Source organism: Dipodomys spectabilis, unplaced genomic scaffold, assembly GCF_019054845.1.
Source record: "Dipodomys spectabilis isolate Male_0828 unplaced genomic scaffold, ASM1905484v1 ptg000026l, whole genome shotgun sequence".
Lineage (NCBI taxonomy): Eukaryota > Metazoa > Chordata > Mammalia > Rodentia > Heteromyidae > Dipodomys > Dipodomys spectabilis.
In genome coordinates, this window is record NW_024870703.1 from 13,109,868 (window position 1) to 13,126,694 (window position 16,827).

At 35.7% G+C, this 16,827-nt stretch overlaps 1 protein-coding gene across 2 annotated transcripts in view; it reads left to right on the top strand.

The window, feature by feature from the left end:
• The window catches only part of Strn (striatin), a 109,433-nt gene that overhangs the window by 45,043 nt on the left and 47,563 nt on the right, over window positions 1–16,827 (top strand). For both annotated transcript variants that reach the window (XM_042675479.1, XM_042675480.1), the window contains exons 3-4: window positions 3,960–4,033; window positions 14,374–14,452. In XM_042675479.1, coding sequence (XP_042531413.1) covers window positions 3,960–4,033; window positions 14,374–14,452 — 153 coding nt within the window. The remainder of the gene's footprint in view (window positions 1–3,959; window positions 4,034–14,373; window positions 14,453–16,827) is intronic.

Consider the following 16,827-nt stretch of genomic DNA (forward strand, 5'->3'; position numbering starts at 1 on the left):
TTGTGAAATATATTTTAGAAAGAGCACCCTTTCTCAAAATGGGAGCTGTAGTGTAATGATGTGTTATATCAGGTGGGTAGGTTTTAATAATCTGCTGAAATAAGCATCTTCCTTAACTCATTTTAAGTAGAATCCATAAAATTTAGAGATAAATGAAAATGGTAGAGAAAGTAAGAGAGAAGAGTAATTCAGTAATGACTCCCTGGTTCCTGGCTTGAAAAGCTGTGTGGATTTTAAGTGAGAGTTTAAAAAATTATCAAATGGATTAAAATAAAAGGGTGAAAGTACATTCTTGGAATATACAGTAGATTATAAGAAGTATCATGAAAGGAGAAGAGACAACTAGTAAGAACACAAGAAATGGAAATGTTTGAGGAAAAGGCAGAAGAAGAAGAGCAAACAAAGTAACGGAAGGATAGAACAGTTTTGTAAATGAGCCAATAGGGGAAGGAGTTAAGACAATTGCTGATGCCAAATCTCCAAGTTAAGTTGTGTACTGGAAATAATTTGGATTTGCCAGTGGGCAGTTTGTTATCCTTGCCAGGGCAGTTTCTGCGAGGTAGCAGCAACAAAGGGCAAGTCACAGGGATGAAGGAATGACAATAGGAGACAGATACAGTTGCTTACTTTTTCAAGAAGTTTGACTCTGAAGAACAGACCATATTAAGAACTGGCTGCGTCTGGGGAAGATTTTTCTTCTTAAGTAATGGGAGACTCATGAAAAAGAGTCCCTGATTTTATATCTTTTTGGAGTTATAGAATGTTTTGATTTGGGATTACTCCTGATGCAGTGGCACTTTTAAAGTATGATAAATTAAAGATTTAAAAGGCATTGTGTGATTGTATGTGTGTGTGGGGAGTGGATCTTTCGTAGATTTTAGTTCTTTTTATTCCAAAATTATTTTTCCACGGCTTTAATGCTTGGAATTTAAAAGATGGACTCCTGCAACATTAAAGTGCTTTCATCCTGAAATTATTTTTCCAATGTATTAATGTCAGAAATTTAAAATTTTGTTTGGATTGAGAAATACTTTAACAATTAGTATGTTTGTCATTCTTGTTTAATCATCATGTATTTTCAATTCTAGCCATCATGTCATTTTACCCATACATACTTGAGTATAGATCACTAAGGATCATGTTATTGCATTGTTATATTTTAAGTAGTCCCCCCTTTAATATCCATTATTGAGTAAAAAAAATGAATCTTTAACATTACCAAAGGAATACTTCCTTGGCAATAGATTTATCAAATTATTTCCTAACATGCCAGCACACGGAGTCTTTGAAGAATGCACAGTGTATAATCTGAGATTTATTCAGAAATTTGTATCTGAGTAATTTCAGTACTGTATGAAATACTGTTCGGCTCTTGTCCCCATTTCTCTACAGTCACTGCCACTTCCCTTCTATCCACACCATGAAAGAACCCAGATGTTTTCCTTGCCCCCAATATCTCCGTATTCTACTTCATTGTTACACAGAATTCATTTTTAAAATGGAAATGTGATCATCATGTTATATCCCTGCATAAAAATACCTGAGTAATTTCAGAGTTATTCTTTTGTAAATTTTCTATTACTTTCTCTGAATTCCATTATTTGGGATATTAGTGTACTACTTGGCTGTGTTTTGAGCTGCTGTGTGCTTATTTTTTTACTTCTATGGTATTTGGATAGACTGATTCTCTCCATCAATCCATTTGTCCTACTAGAAAATGTCTGTTTTTTTTGAGCTTCAGCTAAAATCTTATGGGTTAACTTATTTTCAATAACTTTATTTGGCACTGCTTTTGACAGAATTAGATAATCCTTATCTACATTCCAATAACACTTTATATAACTTTTAGTTGTTATCATGGTGTGCTGTAGTTATTTGCATGCCTGTCTCTTAGGCATCCTTTTGCTTCTAATCTCCCCTGACTCCAAGTTGCAGGTTATTTCTAGTAGCCAACACACTACTTGGCATGATATAGGAATTCAATAATAAGTCTTTAAAATTAATGCTTATTTTTAGCATCAGCATTTAAAAGGTGGTTGTGCATGCTATGTTACATTCCTGGCACATTATTTACAGGTTTTGAAATAAAGCTGGAATGAGGTGTCTTTCATCTATATGATTATTACACATTTTTCATGTTACTATATCCAGTAAGGATCAGTTGGAGAGGTCTAGCTGTATTAAATGTGGAGTTGTTCATCATGAAATCTGCTTATTTATCTTGTAGTAAGAATGAGACAGATAAAGAATGATGAACTCAAGTATTAAAACAGTGGAAGCAATATGGAGAAAGTGTTTTGGTGTGTTCACTTCAAAAGGATTGTTATTAAGCTTGAAAAGAGTTCTATTAGTAATTATTATTTATTTTAACAAGTCAGTAAGACAATGGTTTAAGGGACCATAACTTGTCCTATGTTGGCCTAATTTTGTTAAAATTTGTTGGCCTTAATATTATTTTTATTTTGTAGAATTTTTTTCTTCCTTTTTAGAACAAGTTCTGTTGCATTTTGTTAAGACCACTAGAATGCACTATAAATTCAATATTTTGTTTTTGAAATATTTTTACTTTTATAAAAAATATAAGTAAATTTCTTAAAAATTTTATTTTCACTTTTACTTTGAAACCTTAAGTATAATCTGTGCCAAGGATTGTTGTATTCTAGTCACTCTTTTGTTTTCCAAGGGTATATAATTACTTTGTCTTATAGTAGATGAAACATTTCTGAAAAACCAGAGAATGACAATTATATTAAAATTTTTATTTACTTTCTGGTAAATGTAAGTCCACTTAATAATCAACATTATTAATCAACATTGTTAATCAGCATTAACATTATTATATTGAAATAGACTTGGAAAATTTTGTCTGGTGATAAAAATCTCTCTGCTCGCTTGCTCGCTTGCTCACTTGCTCGTTGCTCGCTTGCTCGTTGCTCGCTTGCTCGTTGCTCGCTTGCTCGTTGCTCGCTTGCTTGCTTGCTTGCTTCCTTCCTTCCTTCCTTCCCTGCTTCCTTCCTTCCTTCCTTCCTTCCTTCCTTCCTTCCTTCCTTCCTTCCTTCCTTCCTTCCTTCCTTCCCTCCCTCCCTCCCTCCCTCCCTCCCTCCCTCCCTCCCTCTCTCTTCCCTCCCTCCCTTTCTTCCCTCCCTCCCTTCCTCCCTCCCTCCCTCCCCCTTTCTCTCTCTTTCTCTCCTTTCTTTCTTTCTTTCTTTCTTTCTTTCTTTCTTTCTTTCTTTCTTTCTTTCTTTCTTTCTTTCTTTCTTTCTTTCTTTCTTTCTTTCTTTCTTTCTTTCTTTCTTTCTCCTCTTCCCCCTTCCTTCTTTCTCTTTTTTCTTATTTATTTTTCTCTTTCCTTCTTTCTTTGCAAAAAGTTCAATTCTGAGTCCAGATATGATGTTATACACATGTAATCCAAGCTACGTAGGAGGTGAGAGGCGGGAGATTTTGAGTTTAAGGCAAAGTTAGTGATAGCCCTATCTCAAAAACAAAACAGAAGAACTGAGTGGCTAGCTTAAATGGTAGATTACTTACCTGTACTTGTAGCCTTTGATTGAATCTACTACATTGAAGGAAAAACTCCCTCAATTTGTGAAAGATTAATCTTACCAACTTTATTTCACAGTCTAAACTTTTTTTACTGCCTTGAGATTAAATTCAACTTTCATCAAGAAAATTTGAACAAATAGCTAGAATGTTACATGGTTCATTTGTAATTCTAGAAAGAAGATTTATGGCTCTGAATGTTATTCTTTTGTCTTTTTATAGTAGCATTTGATGATATAGGAACAATAAATGTAGATGATGTTATATTAGTTTGGGCACCACAGAAGAATATGAGCCTTTGAAAGTTCTAGGAGTGTCTAGCCCACACTATTGCATACTTATAATGACTCCTATTACATATCTTAAAGTTCATTTAAATATGTTTTAAGATGGTTTATGTTCTCTCATTTCTTTGTTAGAGCCAAATACCACAAGTTGAAATATGGGACAGAATTGAATCAGGGAGATATGAAGCCTCCAAGCTATGATTCTGGTAAGCTAATTTTAAAGCAAGCTTAAATGATAAAAAGAAGTAAACATCAACTGTTTTGTAGAAATAATATTTATAATTTCTAGTTATTTGCATGCTAGTTACTCTTTCTGACCTGCTTATCATTTGGCACTAATTATTTACTATCACATAACATCTTTTTCCACCATCTTTCTTTTCCCTCCCATCCAACCCATTTTCTGCTTATGTTCTATACTTTGTAGAAAGTTCAACTTTCATGAAGTATCATAAACATAACTTCTGTGTGAGTTTTTCCAGTAGTAATGGGGACTTTGAAATATGTAGTACATAATATATGATGTCCTTAAAAGCCTGAGAAAGAGTAGTAACTGGGGACAACCAGTTTCCTTTCAAGGTACAGAGGAACTGACTAAGCTTAAGGAAAGTTGATTACTCAGTTCAGATTGTCTCGAACTTTTTTTAAGTTTTTAAAATTGTTACTATAAAGGTGGATTATGTAAGTCAGGTAATGGTACATTGCTTTTTTAGACAACATCATCCCTTCCTTTGCTTTCTCCCAGTTTTTCCCTCCCCTCACCATCCACAAGTTGTATAATTAATTTTCCACATAGTGTCTAGTGAGGACCACTGCTGCATTTGTTCACTCTTTGTCCCTCCAATTTTGTCCTGTCCGCCCCCCCCCCCCCAGCCGTTAGACTTTGTTATTCATGGGAAGTTCAGTAAACAGAACATGTTTAATTGTATCTTTTATTACTTTTTGTCTTCTATCGTTTTTTTAAACCACTAAAAATACAAAATGGTATTTGTAACAATTAGATACTAAGGATTACAGACATTAGTTAGTAGGTATAGGGAAAGGATGATAATAGTTATTAGTTAATACCATGTTTCAGATGGGTGACTTTTTTGGTACAATTTCTGATTAAATCCTCAATCAACTATCTGAGAGTATTAACAATCATTTATATTATTTATTGAAATGTCTACCAGCTAAAAGGATACAAAATAAACGCACAAAAATCAGTTGCCTTCCTATACACTGATAACGTACAGGAAGAGAGGGAAATAAAGGGAGCAACCCCATTCACAATAACCTCCCAAAAAATAAAATATTTAGGAATTAACCTAACCAAAGATGTAAAAGAACTATTTAATGAGAACTATAAAACAGTTAAAGAAAGAAATTGCAGAAGACACTAGGAAATGGAAAGACCTCCCATGCTCCTGGATAGGCCTACTTAATATAGTAAAGATGGTAATACTTCCAAAACTAATATACAAATTCAATGCAATTCCTATTAAAATCCCAATGACGTACATCACTGAAATACAGAAAACAGTCCAAAAATTTATATGGAACAACAAAAGACCTAGAATAGCCAAAACAATTCTAGGGGATAAAGACAATATGGGAGGGCTATCCATGCCGAACTTCAAACTCTACTACAGAGCTATAATAACAAAGACAGCATGGTACTGGCACAAAAACAGACCCGAAGACCAATGGAACAGAACAGAAGATCCAGATATAAATCCACAGGCCTACAGCCAGCTGATATTCGACAAAGGAGCCAAAGACATACAATGGAAGAAACACAGCCTCTTCAACCGCTGGTGCTGGGAAAACTGGGCAGCCACATGCAGAAAACTAAAAGTGGACCCCAGCCTATCACCATGCACCAACATCAACTCAAAATGGATCAAAGACCTTAACATTAAACCTGAATCTCTGAAACTACTGCAGGACAGAGTAGGAGAGACACTTGAACTAATAGGCACAGGAAGGAACTTCCTGAACAGAGTCCCAGGGTCACAACAAGTTGGAGAGAGACTCGACAAATGGGACTACCTTAAAATAAAAAGCTTCTGCACAGCTAAATCTATCGCAACTAAGCTAGAAAGACAACCAACTAATTGGGAAAAAATATTTACCAGCAATATATCAGACAAGGGTTTAACATCCTGTATATACAGGGAACTCAAGAAACTAATCCCTCCCAAACCTAACAAACCAATTACTAAATGGGCAAGGGAACTAAAGAGGGACTTCTCAAATGAAGAAATAAAAATGGCAAAGAAACACATGAGGAAATGTTCATCATCCCTGGTGGTGAAGGAAATGCAAATAAAGACAACCCTGAGATACCACCTCAACCCAGTCAGAATGTCCCACATCCACAAATCAGCCAACGACAAATGCTGGAGGGGATGTGGAGAAAGAGGAGCCCTATTACACTGCTGGTGGGAATGTACACTTATACAACCACTTTGGAAAGCAGTCTGGAGGGTCCTTAGAAAGCTAAAGATTGACCTCCCTTACGACCCAGTCATACCACTTCTAGGCATCTACCCTGAACAACAGGAACCAATATACAAGGACACGTGCACCTCCATGTTTATTGCAGCACTGTTCGCAATAGCTAGGATATAGAAACAACCTAGATGCCCCACCACAGATGAATGGATCCAAAAAATGTGGTATCTATACACAATGGAATATTATGCAGCCATTAGAAATGACAAAATAATGGCATTTGCAGGGAAATGGATGGAGCTAGAAGGAATCATGTTGAGCGAGGTAAGCCAAGAACGAAGAGACAAACGGTACATGGTCTCCCTGATAAGTGGATGCTAAATCCAAAATGTTAGGTGATACGACAAAACTAACAGGACTTAAGAAACAAAGAACTCCTGCTCATCTGGTTGAACCACTACTAAATATCCCCATGCTGCTGATCACAAATATGGTATATAACATGTGAACACTGTTATATATTACAGACTGTGGTAGACAATTTGCTCCAGGGAAGTTAGAATGAACTTGTGACTTTGAAATTAGGTAATCACTTAATCACAATCAAAAAAAAAAAAAGAACCTCGGGGAAGGGAGGGAGGGAGGGGATGGTAGGGGGAAAACAATGGAGGGGGTAACAATGTTCAAGAGGAAGTGTACTCATTACCTCACTCATGTAACTGTAACCCTCTGTATAGTATCTTTACAATAAAAAAAAAAAGAAAAAAAGAAATATCTACCAGCTAAAGGCTGTGTTAACTTTAATTCTTAAAAATGGTTACTTACAAAAATAATGTTTTCTTTTTTTGTTGGATGTGGGATCTGAACTCTGGGCCTTGTCACTGTCCCTCAGCTCTTCAGTTCAAGGCTAGCACTCTACCACTTGAGCCATAGTGCCACTTCTGCTCATGTGGTACTGAGGGATTGAACTGAGGGCCTCATGCATGCAAGGCAAGCACTCTACCACTGAGCCACCTTCCCAGCCCCTGTTTTCATTTTTTAAATGTGAATTTTAAACTCAGAGAAATGGGGAAACTTGCCCAAGATCACACAGCTATAAATGATAAGATATGGAGCTGAACACATATTTTTCCCATTTTACCACTCTCTTCAGTATTTAACGATAACATTCCAAAATGAATGCATTCTAAATACATTTCAAGTTTTATAATTAATAGTGTGATAATTATTATTGAATATCCATAGCAGAAAATCAAATTCTTGCTATTTAGAGCAATATCAGTTAGGCCCTGTGTAATTTTTTTCTTTTTTTTTTCTCTCTCCCCACCTTTGGAATATATCTGTTCTGGTTGTCTGAGATGCACTTAGATTTTAGAAATGGAATTTAAAAAAATTTAGGCTTGATCTGGTGTAGCTACTCATGCCAGTAATTCTACCTATTCAAAAGACAGAGATCAAGAGGATTGTGTTTGGAGGCCAAACTAGGAAAAAAGTTGGTGAGCCCTCTTCTCAGCCAATAAAAGCTGGTTATGATGGCATATACCTCATCCTTATTATCCAGGCAGTATAAATAGGAGGGTGGTGTTTTAGATCTCCCTGAGTATAAGTATGAGACCCTACCTGGAAAACAAATGAAGCAAAAAGCACTGGAGGTGTGGCTTAAATATTAGAATGCTCTTGCACAGGGCTCTGAGTTTAGACTCCAGTACTGCCAAAAAAGAAAAATAAACCTACACACTGCTTGCTTCTAATTAAAAACTTCTTCATTATCTTAGTTCAAATATAATTTAAAAACTTAATTTTCCTTTTTAGATATCCCCATAAGTTTGACTGTTTATGAATATAAGGCCTTGATGCAGTACACTTAAAATTATAAATAAGCTTATAAACTTATTTATAAGATTTTGAAATCTTTTTTTTTATATTGGTTGTGGGGCGTGAACTCTGGGCCTGAATACTGTCCCTCAGCTCTTCAGCTCAAGGCTAGCACTCTACCACTTGATTTACAGCACCACTTCTGGTTTTCTGGTGGTTTATTGGAGATAAGAGTTTCACAGACTTTTCTGCCCGGGCTGGCTTTGAACTGCGAGCCTCAGATCTCAGCCTCCTGAGTAGCTAGGATTACAGGCATGAGCCACAGGCGCCCGGCTAGACATTAATTTTCTTAGTACACAGTTCCTAGTTAGTACCTACTATCGTTCTATCTATTTTTTTCTGCCATTTATTCATCTTATATATATTAAATATATATATACTGCTTACCAAACCCAGCAGGAAATCAAGCAAATAAGACAATGCTTTGTTGAAACTTTACAGAAACTATAGACAGTTAAAGAATGATTATAATAAAATGTAAAATTTGTAATGAGGAAGTACTAGGTATTACTAAACATAGTATTAGGGAACTAATTCTAGTCCAAGTGGTCAGAGAATGCTAATTAGAGGGAGTGATGTTTAACTTTGACCTCTGAAGGAATTAGAAAGGGCAAGTAGACTATTTGTTGAATAAGGCAGACTGGGCCATGCAGAATACAGCTACTAAGCTTCTGGGTTTGGTACCTTTGGGAAATAGAAGACTAGATAGTAATGAGAGGGAAGGAAGGAGTGTTTCTGTGGAACTAGGGTTTGCCCATACCAAAAAAATATGTTATAAGGCCTTGAAAAATATGCTAAGGAGATGATACTTTGTTAAGAGGAGAAGGCATTACAAGTATCTCCATTAGAAGGTTGTGACAAGATTTGTTGTTACTATGACACTGTTGCAGAAGGCAGATTAGAGAAGAGCAGAAGAGCAGTACTGAAGAAAGGGTGACTGATTAGAGGTCTGTTTCAGCCACTTGGCTAATTGAGTAAGATTACATTGACAATGGTAACAACAAGAAAGGTGCACACTTATGGTTATATTTAGAAAATATTTAAGAAGTAAATATGCAGGAACTAAGTCTTAACTAGATGGAAGAGGTGAAAGGAGCTTAAATGAGACCAGAAGTAGTTTAGAAATGGTGAGTTCAGCTTGGGATTTATTTCTTAGGCACCCAAGTGAATATGATTAGTATCAGGAACTCAAGCCTGAGGTATGGATTACAAGTGAAGATTTGAGAGGCATCAGATAAAGTAATGATGGAGCACAAAGCTATTGGGGTAGAGAAGATCATCCAGGGACTTTTTTTTTTGGGTCCGGTCGTGGGGCCTGAACTCTGGGCCTAGGCACTGCCCTTCAGCTCTTCAGCTCAAGGCTAGAGCTTTACCACTTGAGTCACAGCCCCACTTCCGGGTTTTTTCTTTTTGCTTATGTGGTGCTGAGGAATCGAACTCAGGGCCTCAGGCATGCAAGGCAAGCACTCTACCACTGAGCCAACTTCCCAGCCCCATCCAGGGACTTTTTGCAGAGTGAGAAAGGAAACTAAAATTAAGCCTTGAGGAATCATAACATTTAAAAGACGAGAAGAATAAACAACCCTGACCTAAGCGTGATGACTCATGCCTATTATCCTCACTACTCAGGAGGTTGAGATAATGAGAACTGTAGTTTGAGGCCAGCCTGGCTAGAAAAATTCACAAGTTCCCCTTTTAACCAATACTGGGGGAGTAGTATATACATGTCATCTAGCTACAAAGAGAAGCTTAGTATATACATGTCATCTAGCTACAAGCTGGTAATAAATGGATTCTTCCAGGTGTCCAGGCAAGAAGTGAGTCCCTATCAGAAACGATTAATGCAAAAAGGGAGGTGGGAGTATCTAGAGACATGGCTTAGGAGTAGAATGCTTACCTAGCAAGCAGAGGCTGTGAATTAGAACTCTAGAACTATTAAGTATTAAAATAAAAACCTGAAAAGGAAACCGAAAAGGACTACTTTAATGATACAGGGTAAATCAGGAGTGTGGAATCTAAGAGGATACAGTTTTAAAATGAGGATTACTCAGCACTCCTAATTAATTTCTAGAAGGTTAAAAGTAGTGACATAAAGTTGACTATGAATGTAATTGCAGTCAGTTTTAGGAGAGAGGTGAAGACAGAAAGACAAGAGTGTAAAATGAAGACTTGAATGTGGTCTGTTTTCAAGAAGCTTAGGTTGTGAAAGTGAAGGAGGATTGGGGGTGATAGCTGAAACAATACTGGGGTCAAGGGGAGTGGGGTGCATGTACACCTGTGTGCTGTGTTTCTTAGAAGAAGAAACATAAGCCGGGCGCTGGTGGCTCACGCCTGTAATCCTAGCTACTCAGGAGGCTGAGATCTGAGGATCGCGGTTCAAAGCCAGCCCGGGCAGGAGAGACCGTGAGACTCCTATTTCCAATAAACCACCAGAAAACTGGAAGTGGCGCTGTAGCTCAAGTGGTAGAGCGCTCGCCTTGAGCTGAAGAGCTGAGGGACAGCGCCCAGGCCCAGAGTTCAAGCCCCATGACCGACAAAAAAAAAAAAAAGAATGATAAGAAGAAGAAACATAAAAGGGAAAGAGTAGAAATACTCATCATAGGAAGGTATCTGAAAAATGATACGGATTTCATAGCAGACAAGTTGGAGGAAAAGCATGCCTGTGAGTAAGAGTGAATGGAAGAAGTCAAGTAATAGTTTTATATGTTTGGATTTCAGTTTGGTGATGGATATTTCAGGGAATGTTCATATGATAGCTTTACGTATGAGACATGATTAACTGCTAAGAGTAGGTCAGACATTTAAGAAAGGCAGAAGTTTGTAATATTGATATTGATCACTAGGAATTAAGTAGAATTGAGAAAAGCTAAGGGTTCAATTGAACTGTTTTTGTTTCAGCAGTCCAATGTTTATAATCTTTCCAATGAATTTATTGTCCCAACTGGCACACATTTGAGAGAGCATTGACACACTCTTAATAGTTATATAGACATGAATATGAGACTATCCCCTAAACCAAGAAATGTGTGATCACTTACCAAATTCTTTTTTGCTTTTAATCTGTTTGATACTTTTCCCTTTTTCTTTTCTAATTAGCATTCACCAGTAGTATAAGGGTTTTCATTGTGACAGTTCTATAGATGTGTACAGTGTTCTTTGAACAAGCCCACCCCCTCTATTATATCTCCTTTCTTTGTTTCTCCCTTTTGCAAACAATATTTGATGAGTTTTATTATTCTATCTCAATCCTCTTTTTAAAGTGATTTAAATAATAATAAGAAAAATATTTCCAAGTCTCATTATCTGGCTTAAAATTTTGTTTTAGCATATCTTGCATATGAGATGCTGGCAATGAATTCTTTTAGCTTTCATAAATTTGAAAAGTATTTTTTTTCCTTACTGACATTGTTTCCAAGACATATCTGCCTTTGTCTTTTTCTTTGTTCCTGTGTATGTAATGTGACTTTTTCACTATTAGTTCTAAACAATTTTATTTTGTTATGTCTTAGTGTACTTGCTTCTCTCTACAATGGTTTTTAGATTTGGGTTTGTTGAGTTTCTTGAATCTATGGGTTTAAAGTTTTTATGACATTTGGAACTTTGTAGCCATTATTTCTTCAAATATTGTTTTTGGTCCTCCTCTCTGGTGTCATGATCAGAACCCCCAGCAGTAGCAGGAGCAGTCATAAAGTTCATCATTTTACTTCCCTTCTGTCAGTGATTATTGAAATACTTGGTGTTTTAAACCCCACTGTTAAATCTATTTATTTTATATTTATTTCAGGTAGATGAGAAAATTAGTTCCTATTGATCCAACATGTCTATTGAAAGTTAGATACTTTCAATAATTGAAGAAGTTAGAAAATTTAAGCTAGTATAGACTTTAAAACACTCACTTTTATATAATGTTATTTTTGAACTTGATAAGGTAAGAAGGAATCTGATAGTTGATCACCATTAAGTAATCATGGAAAAAACTGTGAGCTTGTCCTAGGTATAGAAGTATTAGAACAATTTATCTTCATATTAATTTGTTCTTTTATTAAGGAAGAGTCTACATTCAGTAAAATTGAACACCTGGAGTGCTTTTGAACATATTCAGTGTTATAACTACTATTCTTTGTAGGCACCCCCTTCTTTTACAAACTTTATTGATAACCACTAAAATACTAAAGTATTTTCCATATTTATAGTCTTACCTTTTCCAGAAAGCCATGTAAATTACAGAAGATAGGTTTTCCCTGTGGCTTATGACACTTCACATAATATGTTTGAGATCCATTTTTGTTGGTATGTAGTTCATTCCTTGTTCTTGTTGAGTAATAGTCTATTAAATTAATGTATCATACTTTGGCAGTATCACTAGATTCTAAAGTAGATAGTGGCAGTTGAATGTATCTGAATACAACATTGAAAGGATTTAGGCTCATTTTGATGGGAGATTAAATGCTCTTACAATTTATTTCCATATCTGGAAATTTTAAAGTCTTGAAATGCTAGTATAAATATTCTTGGTTGGCAAGTACAGATTTACTTAATTGACTGAGGAGATATAGCCAACATATTTTGTTTTAAACACAGTTCTGAATTAATTTGACTTAGTGGAAATATGATGTTTGTTTTTTCATTGCTATGACAAAATACTCAAGCAAAACTACTTAAAGGAAATAAGATTTATAGCCACTTGGTTCCATCACTGTGAGCCAGTGGAGAGGAAGAGAAGGCATAATTGAGCAGAGCTTCTCACTTCATGGCAACCAGGAAGCAGAGGAGTATGGAAGGAGGGAAGACAGATGCCTGCACTGGAGGGCTATCTCTCCTTTCCCCTTTTATTCCATCTTGGCTGCTACCCTTTGGAGTAGTGCTGCTATTTGAGGTGGGTGGGTCTTTAGCTAATCCTCTCTGGAGATGATCTTAGACACACTGAGAGGTATGCTTTACTAATCTCTTAGCTACTTCTCAGTACAGATCAAATTGAGAGGATAAACTATCACACCAGATGTATTATTTTTTTCTTAGTATTGGGGCATTGTTTTTGTCTTTTTTTTTAAAAAGAGATTACCTTAGAATAGCCAGGCATTCCTGGTTCACATGTGTTATCATAACTTCCCAGGAGGCTGATATCTAGAGGATTACAATTCAAAGCCAGCCTAAGCAAAAAAAACAAAACAAAACAAAAAAACAAAAATTCCCACAAGACTCTCCAAGATAACTAGCAAAAAGCTAAGGTGGAACTGTAGCTTACGTGGTAAAATGCCTGCTGAGAAAGCAAGCACAGTAAACTCAAAGTCCTGAGTTCAAACTTTGGTATTTCCCCCTCCACAAAAAAAGTAGAAGTTAATTTAATTTGTCTCATTTTTTTTATTCTCATATCTAGTCTACTGCTATTTCTTTGGTATATAACAGAATTTGGCCAACTTATTTCAGGAGAAGAATAAATAGGCAAGATCTAATTCTTACTTTAATCACATATTTCTTTTTTTCCCCTATCATTTTAATGATGGCATGTGGAGGAAAATGTTGGCTCAAGAATGAAGCAGGCAGGATTTTAACACTTAGAGCTGTATTTCTAGGAAGCCTCAAAATTATTCTCTAAACTCTGCTTTCTCATTTTTAAAATGGAGATTGAACACTTACCTTCAGAGGTACTGAGAATTAAAGGGATTTTATGCATACATGTGCACACGAATAGTATATACATACACACACACATATGAGAGAAGGTTTTTTTTTGCCAGTATTGAATTTAAACTCAGTATGCTCATACTCAACCACTTGAGCCACACCTCCATTTATTTCTATGTTTGCTGGTTATTTTCATAATAGGGTCTCGTGGATGCTTCTGCCCAGAGTGGCCTCGAACAACAATTCTTCTATTCTTAGCATCTAGAATAGTTAGGATTACAAATGTGTCTCACTGGCACCTAGACACTGCATACATTTTTAGTACATTGTTGGGAACATAGTAAGCAGGTAGTAAATGATTAATTTCAAATATCACTACTTGTATCTCTATTTGTATAAGACTCTATAAAGATCAAGAGTTTCTCATACTGTAACCAAGGGCTGATTAAAAGTGTAATTGTTTCACATTGTTAAGGTTGAGCCATCATTGCCCCCCCAGAGTAATATAGTCTTAACCTCATAAATGATTATTGGACATTTTTTATGGTTTGAGAGGCCTTTAAATATGTAAAACAAGTTAGCTTTATTATGATTCAATGTTTTCCAGATGAAGGTAATGAAACTGAATTGCAGCCACAACCAAACAGTCAGTTAATGTGGAAACAAGGACGACAACTACTTAGACAGTAAGTATCCCAAGGTTATACTTACAAAGAGTAGAAGGTACTGTCATGTTTTCAACTCAATAGAATAAGCTTTTCTCAAACTACTGATGGAAAGAAGTTTAAGGTAGATTATTTATTTTTCATTTAAAATACTTTCCCTCTAGAGAATTTATGTAATTAAAATAATTTACTGTATTTTTTATTGTAAGGAAAATGTTGAGAGGGGTTACTTATATAACTCAGGTGTTGAACTTTTCTTCTTGAACAGTATTACCTCTTCCCTCGTTTTCTGCCAGTTTTTCCCTCCCAACCCCCTCTCCCACAAATTAGTTCATTTTCAACATATTGTCTATTGAGTATCACTGGCTGATTTAATTTACCCTTTGTCCCACCATTTCTGTGCTTCCCTTTCCCATCCCCATTAAAAGAATTTTATATCTGTAAAGTTTTTCTTCAATTTATATCAACTCCATAAGAATATGTGTATGCCTTAATATAAGTCCAGTGGCTATTTGCAATCAGTAATTTTGCAAGCAGTATTATTAATCAGTAATTTTTTAAGTTTTTTGTTTTAAATCAATTGAAGAACTTGAATTCCCCAAATTTTCCCAATATTGCCTATTTTCTCCTATAAAATGTATTATCTGACCCTAAACAGAGGAAACAAAGCTCTATTGAGGTTCTGATGTCAAATGGTGCAATAGATCCACTCATCAATAGAGCCTGGTCTTGTATACTATTTTTGTAACTAGTATTCAAATTTATGCCAAAGTAATATTAAATCTACATATTTTGGATTTCTGAGTTTTCTTATGACTAGTTTAGATTAAGGTTTCAAAGTGAAAGATTGTTAAATGTTTCAATTGACTATAAGAAACTCTCCTATCTGTTCTTTTATTTAGACAAAGTTGAATAAAAAGTGAATAATAACAATTATGTGGATTGAGTAGATTTTCATTAACATTCATTTTGATCCTATGAGTTACATGAACTTTTTTTTAACCTTCTTTACCAATACTAACATATATATGTTAGGCAAGTGCTGTTAACCATGGAGCAACAGCCAACACTCTTTTACTCCTTTTTATTCATTTTTTATTTCGAGACAGGGATCTCATTAAGTTAGTTGCACATTAAGTTAGGCTGATTTTGAACTTTTTATCTTTCTGTCTCAGCTTTCCAAGTAGATGTGATCATAGGTAGTATATTTCACCATGCCTTTGCTTTTTCTTGTCTTAAATAGGTAAGCGTATGTGAAATGCTGATTTCTTCTTTTTTTTCTAAATGAGAAGTAGTTTCATAATGAGATATTTAACAGATATTTCAGAAAATTGAAAGACATAACCTGCTTCTCAAAGAATTGATGAAGTAATTGTTTAGTAAAAGCACCTTTAGTAAAAGCAGTTTTGAAAAGGTATTTGTAGTGGTCATGTTGCCAAAGGGAGGTGCATATCAAATATTGCTAAAAATAGAAAAACAAGCTAACGCCTGTGATCTTAGATGTAACTTAGGAGGCTGGGATCTGAGGATCTGGGTTTGAATCCAGTGTAGGCAGGAAAGTCCATGAGATTTATCTCCAATTAGCCAGCAGAAAACTGGACGTAGAGCTTGGCTCAAATGATAGACCACTAGCCTTGAGCACAAAAGCAGAGTTAAATTCAAGTTCCAGGTCCAGGACAACAAATTAAAAAAATAGAAAAACAAATATATAAGAACAACTCATTAAGTTCAGGAAAGTTAGAAACATGATTTATGATTTCAAATTTTGATTCAGACTTTTGTGTAGATATTGGGTGAGGCTTAAAAGTGAGCATCTTGCCTAAATAAACAAAAACACTGTTCTCAACCATTGCTTTCTTCTCTCATCAAGTAGACATCACTGCATAAGTCAGTGCTAGCTGGGCGCTGGTGGCTCATGCCTGTAATCCTAGCTACACAGGAGGCTGAGATCTGAGGATCACAGTTCAAAGCCAGCCTGGGCAGGAAAGTCTGTGAGACTCTTATCTCCAACAAACCATTAGAAAACCGAAAGTGACGCTGTAGCTCAAGCGGTAGAGCGCTTGCCTTGAGCTGAAGTGCTCAGGGACAGCAGCACCCAAGCCCAGAGTTCAAGCCCCATGACCGACCAAAAAAAAAAAAAAAGTCAGTGCTTAACATTTCATATCATGTTTGTTAATAGCATTTATCTCTTTTATGATCCTCAAACTGCAGCTTTTGGTGGTTTAATGGTTTAACAATGAATCCAAGTATCAATTCAAAATGTTTTTATGTGGATTCTCAACATTTTTGATGTAAACTTACTGTTTATTTTGCATAAATTCTTTACTAAGCATTCAAGACACTTTTGTTATATGAAACACAAGGATAATAGTCAGCCTTAAAAGAGAGTCTTGTTA